The sequence below is a fragment of the Plectropomus leopardus genome, chromosome 11 (assembly GCF_008729295.1).
Source record: "Plectropomus leopardus isolate mb chromosome 11, YSFRI_Pleo_2.0, whole genome shotgun sequence".
Taxonomy (NCBI): Eukaryota; Metazoa; Chordata; class Actinopteri; order Perciformes; family Serranidae; genus Plectropomus; species Plectropomus leopardus.
Genome location: NC_056473.1, coordinates 23,115,888 through 23,128,025, shown reverse-complemented (window position 1 = coordinate 23,128,025; position 12,138 = coordinate 23,115,888). Strand labels below are relative to the sequence as shown.

The 12,138-nt window shown below is 41.0% G+C and overlaps 1 protein-coding gene across 5 annotated transcripts in view; it reads left to right on the top strand.

The window, feature by feature from the left end:
• LOC121950414 (serine/threonine-protein kinase BRSK2) overlaps positions 1–12,138 on the top strand; it is a 197,122-nt gene that overhangs the window by 166,995 nt on the left and 17,989 nt on the right. For 4 of the 5 annotated variants that reach the window (XM_042496407.1, XM_042496408.1, XM_042496404.1 and 1 more), the window contains exons 9-12: positions 970–1,001; positions 4,466–4,630; positions 5,892–5,989; positions 8,151–8,301. In XM_042496407.1, coding sequence (XP_042352341.1) covers positions 970–1,001; positions 4,466–4,630; positions 5,892–5,989; positions 8,151–8,301 — 446 coding nt within the window. Of the gene's footprint in view, positions 1–969; positions 1,002–4,465; positions 4,631–5,891; positions 5,990–8,150; positions 8,302–8,536; positions 8,603–12,138 lie in introns of all 5 variants that reach the window. The other variant, XM_042496405.1, reaches the window with a different exon arrangement.

The following is a 12,138-nucleotide window of genomic DNA, read 5'->3' as shown; positions in this document are numbered from 1 at the left end:
GCCTCCAGGCCTTCAATAAAAGTGGGTGAGAGTAGGTCACCCACTGGCCTGTATCTGACAGGCATGGTGTCTCTGTCAATACCATGACCTCTGTGGAGGCAGATGAGTCTCACCTATAGTGAGTAACCGCAGCCCAGCCTGCTCTGTGATTGCACTAATATCACATGAAGGCATTTATCAGTGCCGAAGCACAGAGGTAAATCCTCTGGGATGGTGGAAACACAGAGACACTGATGGAGACACATACCCAAGAACTATGCCTCTGAATAAGTGACAATAATTAGAGCTGCTATGTGTATGTCCTGTGGTTCCACAACAACAGCATGAGCAAATTAAAAAGTCCCGACAGTGACATTGATCCTGTTTTCCTGTGTGGGCAGTTGAAACACTGTGGAGTCATTCTAGCAGACATCTTCCTTTGTTGCCCTTTTGCTCACTGTTTCTGTCTCTTTCTGCTTTTCCTTTGTTGGCAAAAGACCATGTTGACAGTGTCGGTGACAAAGTGGCCACATTAAAAGTGTGATGACAAGAGTGGTATTGAGAGAGCAAGTGTGTGTGTGTGTTTGTGTGAGCAAGAGAGATGGGAAGAGAATGAGAACGGGAGATTCCCTTTAGACCAGAGGGGTTGGCAGGGTCAGCAGTGTGTGTGCAAGGGAGATAATATTCTCTGTTTATAGCTCAGCCGTATCACCTCGCTCTCATACTCTTGCTGCACCTCCCTCTGTCTCGCTCTTTTTCTCAATAAGTTTTTCCCATTGGCAGTATTAATATTTGAAGGCCTCATTATTTACTTCCACCATTCAATCTGGCTGTATTGTCCTATTGTGTTTCCATTAAGCCAGTAAGCTCAGGGCTTACTGAAGCCGTTCTGCACCAAGTGTTTTACACATGGGAAAAGACTGTGTGTTCTCTGTATTCACCTTTTTGCCCACTTACTAACTTACCTATTCTTCTTTTTATTCTTTACAGTTAGAACAGATCCAGAAGCACACATGGTACATGTAAGTACTCTCTTTTTCTCTGCTTTCACACCCTCTCCTCTCCTCTCCTCTCCTCTCCTCTCCTCTCCTCTCCCTTCCTCTTCTCTCGTCTGCAGGGGTTGTAGACCTGAGGGGAGCGACCACATGATGAATAGCTTTGAGTTTCCACCCTGTACATGAGAGTACATTTGAGCGGGGCATGACTCCACTCTCGGGGATGTAGGGGTAAATTGGTAGTGCATGAAAGAGGATGTGCAGCATATGGTCAACTGAGCAGGGAGAAGAGGGAGGAGGGAACAAGCAGGGATACGACGGAGGATGAACCCACATAACCTCAGTGTACTCATCGCTTAATTTTCATTACAGAGCTTACCCACCTTTTTAACCGAACATAATTTTTTTTTAGAACATTTATGGTGCAGTTCATCGTAAATTATCAAGGAGAGAGAAAGGACTGAGGCACACTGATCAAGTTACAGCCTTTAATAGTGCAAACAGACTAATGTTTCAACACCACTGTGTCTTCATTAGTTCATTAGAGTCAAAGAGGATTGTAAATTATTAAATTGTTTAAATGATTAAATTATTGATTTTTTTTTAAATGGGGAACAAACGCATGAATAAATGTATGGAAATATACAATCCATTGTAGCATGTCTCCTCAAGGTTACCTCCTGAAAAAGTTCAGTCTGCTGTGTTTGGTTAGCATATCCCTGTCTATGCTCTCAGTGGCTTTTTTTTTCTCCCCAAGAGTGTAGCGCCTAGTTGCATCTTTTGACCGTCATTACAGGGCAGGGTGGTAATGACTGTAGCCGAGTAACCAAAATCTTCTTCACAAACAGATATGTTCCAGCACGATTATGATTCAAAATTGGGGAAAAATAACATTGGCAACCAAGATTACATATTTCCCTGATGTTAGCATAGCTGCATATAGCAGTGTATGTGCTGTTAATGCTTACTTTTGGCTGGAGTAGATAACCATATAAATAAAATCTGTTACAAGGTGATGTCAGTTTGTCTCAAAAGATGTTGGAATACCACTACCATTATACTATACTAGCGTGTGTGTGTGTGTGTGTGTGTGTGTATATATAATATATACACACATACACTAGTATACTATAGTATAGTGGTACACTTTTTGTTTGTGAATGCTGATATCCTCCCTCTTATAGGCCTAACAAAATAATCACCATTTAGAAGTTGTCGCTGAAAAAGTAATTTGAAGATCTTTTGAAAATATTTCAAAGAATTTTTACACAGCGAAGAGAAAAGATGAATCATGGCAGGAGGGTTGTGAGTCCTGGAAGGGACTGAGTTATGGTTTCTGTCGCGTACTGAAAGATCATGCAAACAGACAGCGAGGCGGATAAAAGAAACAAGGGGAGACAAGAGAAGAGCTGGAAGAGAAGATTAATGCATTGTGAGTTTTGTCAGTGAGGAAGTTGCCTGGCTGTCTGTCTCTGCAGGGCAGGCTGGCCAGCCAAGTGACTGACTGAATGAATGAACATTATGAATGAATGAATGAGACGGTGTCTCTCAGATGTGGCTTTCTGGCTTTTTTCCCAGAAGCAGCTCATCATTGGTGGGTAAAAATGAAACATGTGCTGCCAAATTACACAAATGACAAAAGAAGGACATCTACTCTCATTGTTTGTTTTTTAGTTGTATTAGTTGGAGAGCTTCCTAACAATCTGAGCAGAGCTGTGGTGCTGAAAGGACAGCGCCAGGCCAAACTTCCCCAGAAACATTAATGATGGCCACTGGACAAGCATGCACTCACTTTCCATTTGATTAGGTGCACTCAGTGAAAATTACTGCACTCTAATACAAAATCCCTTTAAATCCAGCCTCCACGAAGGCTGTAGTGTTTTGTGTTTAGAGAGGTGTCAATTCAACTTTATGGTCATTTTGGAGGCTTTAGCTTATGGTGCCGCTGATTTGGATTACTTTTTATTGAGTGGTTAACACCTTTCTAAAAGAGCTTAAACAAAAACCCAACCATATAACCTTCATTAAAGTAGGCTTTATTGCAGGGCTGTTGTGGAATGCATTCATTTAAGCAAGGTGGACCCAATAAAGTTACAACTGAGGAATTTAATAAGGGGGTCATGTTTTCATTTTAATTTTTTCATCACCCCCCACACCACCAGATTGTATATGCACATAATGTAACAGGTGTGGGGGTTGTTTGGGACTGTGGATTCAGCTCACAGACAGCATATAGATTGGTGGACGAGATTTTAATAGCTGCCTATGGGGTTTATGCTTCACAGGGCTCACCAGAAAGGAGAAAAACAGATTAGCAGGGAAGGCAGAGGGGGGTTGTGTATATATACCTGTGAAGCTGTGTATCAGACTCTGTGTGTATTGGCACGTTTGTAGATATCGAAGATGAATCCGTTCTTTGAAACAGATGTCTAGAATGTTCCAGAAATCCTCTAAAAAGTGGTGTCAGTGTGGATTAGGCTTTCATTTGAAATCCTAGAGAATAAAGTCCTGCTTGTGTACTCCCAAGATACAGAAAGACAAAAGAGAGACAGAGAAAAGTGACATAACTAGGAGACTGTCTGGAAAGAAGAAGGGGATAATAAAGAAACTAAGTTTGAAAAACATGCCAGGGGGAGGGAGGGAGATTGCAGAACTTACCAGAGTGACTCAGTCGTTTGTCTGCATCTTGGCGAGCATGATGACCCCTGTTCAACCTCTGATGTTTATGTACAGAATGACTGAATGACTGAGGAGAATACATGACTATGAAAGTTTTATAATCTGAACCAGGGTCATAATGAGGCAAACTTGCAACAAAGAGGTAAACAAACAATGAAACACTACCTACCGTTTATTTTGTTCACAGTTTATATCTATTAAAATCTCGAAATCTGCAAAGTGAGATGCATAAGGCCTCAAATATCAATAGAAGCAATATAAAAATGTTTTTGTGCTTCTGCGGCAGTGACAGCTGTGGCTGGAGGCATCTTTTTTTTTTATTTCCAATTCTTATGAATGCAGTATTTCAAGAATGGGGAATTTCTTCAAATTTTACCAACATCCACTTGGACTTAGCCATGAACTGTTTAGATTTTGGTGATCATAGGTCAAAGGTCAAGGTCACTGATGTCCTCTTGAACTAAAGAATGAATTGATTAGAATTTGGCTATCAAAAGTCACGGTCACTGTGACCTCCCAAAACTTGTTTTTGTCCAAAAACCCATGATTTCACACAGTAGCTATGACACAATGATGATATGGTAATAATGATGATGATGTTGATGATGATAATGATGAGGTGGCGACATTTTATATCCAAAATGTCAAAGGTCAACTTCACTGTGACATCATAGGGTAAACTATAAGTGCAACATGACTGGCATACAACCTTTAGGTGGTAATTCTAGTTGTCAATGTATTCAAACATAGTAGTATAGACCAAAATGGCTGATGGTGACCTAATTTGTGTTGTAATTTCTTTGCATTCCCAGAGGAGGGAAGAACGAACCAGAGCCAGAGCAGCCGGTGCCCAGGAAGGTGACCATCCGCAGCCTGCCCTCCGCAGACGACATTGACCCCGACGTCCTGGACAGCATGCACTCCCTGGGCTGCTTCAGAGACAAAAACAAACTCCTGAAAGACCTGCTTTCAGATGAGTGAGTAAATGACGGGCGCAGGGGAGGGATGGGAGAGAAATGGGATGAAAAAGAAGAAGAGAAGAATGGAGGAGTGGTTCAGTGAGGAGAGATAAATAGAGAATGGAGGAAAAACGTGAAATGGTGTGTTGAAAATGGGGGAAATAAAAGCAGCTGGAGAAGGGGAGAAGAGGACAGGGCTGTGTGGTGGTACTGCAATGAAAGGATGGGGAGGTGACGGCCTTGGTTTTTCCCCGGCTCTTATGAAATCTGCGAGGCTGTCACTTTAGATGTCAGAGGCTATAGATCACTTAACTGTTATCACACAGCACTTACACTGCTTGCCACTGGATACATTCCCCTCAAACTGATCCTGGCTTGCACTGCAGAAAAGCCCCTGGGGCACAGTGTTTATGTTTTGATACTAATGTTAGTCCCATCGTGTGTTTATGTCTTTGCTGTTGTGAATATGCATTTATGCTGAAGATACTTTGCCCTTTAGTGTTTCATACACTTATCTTTTTTTTTTACATAAGCATACAGATTTTGTAGTTTCATTATGCTTTGCTTTTCCATCACCTTTCCTTCTATTTTACATTTGCCCGGCCTCTTTAATTTAATACTAAACGAGCATTACTCTATCTCTTCCCCCTCTCCCCATCTCTTCCATTCACATCCTCTCTCCTGGGAGCATCCCGTAATAGTGCTGGACTGGAGGAAAATCTGCGGTCTCTTTCTCCCTTCCTCTGCTTCATTTTAGCTGAAGTTGCAGGTCCTTGTCTCTTTGCCTCCTACTGCTTTCCAATCTGTCTTTATTAAGGAGGGCCAGTCCCTGGGCCTTTTGCATAGAGAGTTTTGCCCTAAAGGCTAAAGAGATTAGGCTCCCTGATTTACAGAGAAAGAAAAGGACCGACTCATAGTGTTTTGATACTTTCATAAACTTACCGACGCCTATGGAGATACATTCCAAAAACAATATATGCAGAATATTATATGATGGCCTAATGAGCTGTAAAATTCCACTTTTCTTTTTATGATGGAAGCTATTTAGTAGCTGTTTCACAATGAACCCAAAGAGATTAAAGGACTTAAATCATAGTGAGGGTTTTTGCAGTTTAATGTCTTGATTTTGAGCTTTTGCAGACTGGTTTGCTTATGTATAAAGATGCTGCAGTAACCTATACACATGCTTTTTATTGGATTGACCCTTTTTTTTTAAATTAAACCAGTGTCTTTCTTTTCCAGATGTTTTCATTAGACTTTTATTGTCTCCTCTTTGCAGTGACAACCAAGAAAAGATGATCTACTTCCTGTTACTGGACCGTAAGGAAAGATACCCCAGTCAGGAGGACCAGAACCTTCCCCCTCGCAACGAGATTGGTAAGACTCAGACCAAAGAGAAGTACACAGATAAAGAACCGAACATAATAGAATATCAGGGTTCCTGCAGATTCTTAAAAGTAAACTTAAAGGCATTGAATTTATTCATCTGAAAATAAGGACTTAATTGGTGTTAAAATGTCTTAAGTCTTAAAAATGCTCAGATATGGAAAGTAGGATTAAAAGAATCCTTTTTTCTGATGTTCCCTTGTAAAATCTTAAAATAATTGTTAGCGTCTTTTTAAAAAAAATAATTTCCAGAATGCCGCTTGCAATAATGTCATGCAGATCAGGACAGTGAAAAAAACAACGCTTATATTTTGTTTCCAGAGCAAAAGATCCATTGTTTGCTAACTAGTTGCGGCGCCCCAGGGACCCCAGTTTTCCCCAGTGGCCACTTGCAATATTGTCCAAAAATCCCCTGTGACCCAAAAAGCATTTTTTTTCCCCCAATGCCATAATTGCAAGAGATGTCTGTAAAACTGTTGGCAGGACACCTCTTATTGCAAAGGTCAGTTATGACTCTTTCTTTTATGAATTTGTGATCCACGGAGGGTTTATATTCGTCAAACTTTCCTGGAGTGGTGAAAAATGAGTGTAGCGCCTGGTCGCTTCTCTGGACTGTCGCTACAGGGCAGGGCAGTAATGACTGTAGCCAAGTATAGAGGCATATCTACCATAAAAAAATTATCAATGAAAGCTTTTTAACCAATATCTTCACAACCAGACATATCTCATCACTAATATGATCCAAAATTAGTGGGATGCATATTGAGAAGTAAACCTCTGAGCTCAAAACTATTTTGACATTTGCATCAGGCGAGCAACTCCATTGGAGTGAATAGGCGCCATCTTCGCGTCAGGTATCTATATAGTATTTTATATCTATGGCTAGCTTTCACTGTACCCTAGAAGACATGGGAAAGCTTCAGTTAATTGATAAGTGGCTATTTAATCAAGATTTTGTGGTACAGCTGAAACAGATGCAAGGGTATGCATGGTGCATTTTATGGAAAAAAAAAAAAAAAAAAAAACTTGGCACAATTGGAACCGGGTCAATGGGTAGAAGAACAAGATCGCCATCAAAACTTGCAAACATACGACAGGTATTTTTGTTCTACCTTTGTCCATACCACAAGATGAAAAATTCAAATTTTATGTTATAGTAAATATTTTGGCAAAATCTTCCCTCACCCAAACCCTAATGTTTGTTCTTTTTTTTCCAAATTTGGTTATTGTAAACTTAATTTAAAATTCAATTCAAAGTGACATTAAAAAGTCTTAAATCTAACTTGTCTTAAGTTTTAAGAACCCTGAAATATTTAAAAAACAACTAAAGAAAATAGCATGGCAGGAAAAATGAACATAAATCCCAGATTGTCACACCGCGTGTCTGAACAATACCACTACGTGACTGGTGTCTTAAACTTTGAATGGCTTTTTAGCTAGTCATCGAATAGAGAGCCATGTACACAGACAAACAAGCCAGTTTAGACAAAAATAAGCACTTCAAGAAGGTAACCTGTGAATGCTCCTAATGTCTGGACCATTCTGCAGTGTTTTCCTCCTTCAGAAGAAATTGGCTCAGCTCCAGTAGCGGTGGATTGGCGCTCCAGTAGAAAAAAAAAAAAAAACATTCTGTTTATTGAATATAGCGAAGCCTCTCAATGGAATATAGTAGCAGAAATAGAGAGAGTCAATAGGCCAAGTTTGAAAAACTGTCAGCTGTGACTGCTTTGGTCCAGATATTAACTCATCAAAAAAAGGCATTCTTCCATTTGTGCAGCACAGATTTCCACCCACAGAAATCTGAGCAGAAACAGAGATGCTCTGCTTAGACTTCTGCCAGGATTATTTTCTGACAACAAGCGCTCTGCAATAGGAGTGTTTGAAAATGTATGTGCGCTGTGAGATACCGACATTTTGATGAATAGCGTCCCTCTTCTGTGAATGTGATACAGTCAATACAGTTGCCATTAGTTCAAGGTCTGGGAGGAAACCATTACTTATTCACTATTAGTTAAAATGTCAATGTGATCAGAGCTAAACATCACTTACACACATATGCAAGCAATGCACAAAACTGCTCAGTGTGTAGAAATACATGCATTAACTTGCAGAGATGTCAGGTTTTGATCATGAATCGATCCGTTTTGCACAGATCCCCCAAGGAAGCGGGTGGACTCTCCAATGTTGAACCGTCACGGCAAGAGGAGACCGGAGAGGAAGTCCATGGAGGTCCTCAGTGTCACAGACGGAGGTTCACCTGTACCGGCACGGAGGGCTATCGACATGACACAGCATGGACAGAGGTACGCATGGAGGTGAAGGGAAAAAGCTGAAAAATCTATACTTTTTTCAAATGAACAAAATAGAGACAGGCATAGCTCTGTGTGTGTTTCTTTGTGTGTGTGGAGGAATCTCACAGCCCAGCGGTGTCTGAGCAGGTCTGACAGCGAGTCTGGCCCTGGTGTCAGCAGGCTAGATTGTGGACAAACATAAACAGAGACTGACGCTCTGCTCGCTTTGTCTCCTGTCTCACTGTAGTAAATCAGTGTACAGTAAAAGCTTGGATATTCCTGACGCCAGTACAAAATGCAGCAAAGAAGAAAGGTATTCACTTGCCACTCACCCTTCATACTTCCACCTCCTCTCGCTGTGTGTCTCACCCCGTATGCAAGGAGACATTCCAAGGCAGGAGAAAGATGCAGCGGTGCTTTCTGTTGAAGGGACGTTTTAAATGTGGATGACATGTGCAGCATGTGGCAACGTCACAAGTCTATTTTAAAGGAATAGTTCGGATATTTAAAGTACTCATCCATACAAAGTATTTTACCAACAGAAGATGTCAATCGGCATGCTGCCAGTTTGAAGAAGCAGGCAAGAGTCAGACACAGAGGCAAAGTAATGTACTGCTGTTTACTGGGGTCAGCAGCAAAATGTATTTTATCCACCTACAAAAAAAACATCAGTTTAAGTGTGTGCTATGTTGAGAGTACTTTCACTGCTTTACCTTTCTGTCAGACAGCCCATTCCGATGAGAAAGCAACTAACAGCTTCAGTTCCCCATCTATGCCCTCATCAAAGCCACCAGACTCCATTGACAAAAACAGTAATTTTTGCTCGCTGAACACACACACAACTCCTGGTCTAGCGCTGCTAGGATCAGTTAGTTATTTTGTGTTATTCTGTGACTTTGGTGCATCTGAGCTAACTCTGTTAAATGCCAAAGTCACACAATAGCGATGGCAAATTACTGTTTTTTCAAATGAAGTCTAGTTTTGGAGAGAGCGATATAATGCCTGCATTTTCCCCTTGGAAAATGCTGTCTGATAGCAAGGTAAAGTAGTGAATATATTCTAAAAATAGTGTACATTTGAACTGAGTTTTTTTTTGTTTGTTTTTTTTAGGTTGCTAAAATACATTTTGCTGCTGACCCGTCCAGCAGGAGATTGCATAGCTTCAATGTCGGGCTCCAGCCTGCTTTTTTCAAAATGGGGGCATGCTGAGTGACATCAACTGTATTTAATACACTGACTATGGACAAGCACCCCATATAGCCACACTTCAAACAATCTGAACTATCCCTTAAATTAGCTGTAACCCCTCTGAAAAATGAAAGAGGGTCCAACAGAGTCAACAGTTTGTGGCTGGCAGTTCCTAAAGTTTGACTTAACTCTCTTAATGAACTAAATGTTCAAACGGAGGAAGACTTCACATTTGCAATTCAGAGCCTTAATATCTACAACCCCCCTCTTCCTGTGTTAGCTCAATTATCTCCTCCTTTTATAATCTGAATGCATTGATAATCAGTTCTTCCATACTGTGTCCCACTTTCTCCGCATGCAGAACATTTCTCCATTTCTCTTTTTTAGAAATGTTCAAGTCGAGCCAGAACCACACCCCCACAAGGCACAGCGGACTGATTTAAAATCTATCTCCCTCATCTTATTTCAACAACCAATATATCATCACACGACACATTTCTGCTCAGAGGCGGTGACATTTGTGACAGCGGAGAAGATTGAATCTGAGGGGGTGATAACCTGATCTGCCTAATGATAGGCAGATTGGCAGGGTGCTGGGAAAAAGCTTTTCCGAGGTATGGGGCGTAAATGCAGAGGCAGCGAGTGCATATATTATATAGATAAAAAAATATAAAGTCATAAAGTTGAATATTCATCCAAATGCCAGATGCATTAATAACTCCCCGCTGTAGTGCTTTGCCAACAACAAAATATCAAGAATTTATTTCCTGCTTCATTTCACCAGGGGAAGCCACTTCAGAAGTTTTAAATCCACTTCAAGAGCTCCCACCTCTGAACGCCTCTGCTTAATTCTTCCTGTCCTCTGGTGCCTCTGAATTTCACTTCAACATTCATCCTTCTTGTGTTTCCGCGCCTCTACTCCGCTCCTTCATCCCTTCAGGCGATCTGAGTCTTATCTCTTCTTTATTTAAAGGTTGCATGGGTTTAGAAGCTGCCTTCTTCTGCCCTTCCCTCTGACTCATCTGTATCAGTCAAGGCTGGAATCTGAAAATAGGCTGGTTTCCAATGACTTTATTGAGCATTAATAAAACTCTGCTAAAGAGTATCAGCATAGGTTCATAGATCATACGCAACTGAATGGTGTACATCATAAAGGGCGCTGAGATTAGTGTTTTGAACCTTTATTTTAGACAAGACCTTTAGGTATAAATCCTTTTAAGAAGTCCACAGACTGCAGCATCTGAAATGTGTCTGGATGCTACATATATCAGCAGGCGAAGTCATTAAAAAAAAAGCTCCGCTGCATCTTTTCATCCGTGCTACTTTAAATCAGTGTTTGTTCTTACCCCTCTACCCAAATCTCTTTTAGGAGCGCCTCCCTACTCTTTCATATCTTTCTCTCTACTGTGGTCCCTTGTGTGCGGCTGACCTTCAGTCCCAAACGCCCCCCCTCTGTTTGTATGGAATTGCTATGCTAATGTGGAAGTGCTGCTAGTTTTTCTCTGTCTGGCTTACTATCAGCTGTGGTGGGTTGGAGGCGGGGGGAGTCCTACACCACAGCCCCTCCGCCTTCAAATCAAATCTCTCTTTTGCTTTACATCTCTTCCCCCCACCCAATGCAATATATGGCTCTCCAGCCAAACAGTGGGGGGAAAAAGATGTTGGTAACAAAGTCTCTGTGAGTCTGGATTTTGTTGTGTCTTTTGAAAAAACTTTTCTGCCTTTTATCACGTCCTTGTGTGTGCTTTGTTTGATCGTGCGCGTGCGTGTGTGTGTTTATAGACAATGGCGTTGTGGAAGCACATATGTAGCAGAATAACGTCCAAAGATTTGACTGACTTCCTCTGAACCTAACCTTATCTTTCCCCGACAGCAAACTTTTGTCGACAGCACAGAAGATTCGTAGAACTTCAGATCAGAGGGTGTCAGAGAGAGGACTGACTTTGAAACATGTGTTTTGACAGGATACATTTCCACCAGCGTAAATGATGGAGGAGAGGGGGAAACGTTTTTTATCTGAAATTACACAACGAAAATGCCTGAAATGCCTCAATCCCTCATTTTGCCTCACATATCATGCAGGCAGTAACAATCCGATCAACTGGCCAGGCTGCATTTTCATTCATGTGATTGATGATTTGACTGCTTCTGTGAAGCACAATGGAATAGATTTGGGATAAATGCTGCAGTGGCCACGTTACAGAGGGACACACATGGAGATATTCTCACGTGAATGACCATTTCATTCTTTATATACCCAGAAGTCTCTTAAAAAGACATTTAAAAGCCAAACTCAAAGCACAAGAAATCCCTCTGATTTAATTTTAAATCTTAACAACATGCGAGGAGAAATGAAGGGAGGTTAATGATATGTAAATGAAATATGGAAAAGTGCTGCAGTGTGAAGAAGAGAATATCAATTGATTTTTTTTTTCTTTACAGATCTGCTCTAGTTGCTTCATGCAGTTTGAATGTGTTGGGTTAGCCAGCACAGTCTTAATAAGTCAGGCTCTCATGCTAATTATTGACTCTAATTTATTTAAGAGGCTAAAACGAGCACAAATAAAGCACCTTTAACACTGATCTCTACATCAAGAACTGCAGGGGTCTTACTACATTAAGAGATTTGAGGAGCTGAGCTGTGAATATTAATGCGCTGAG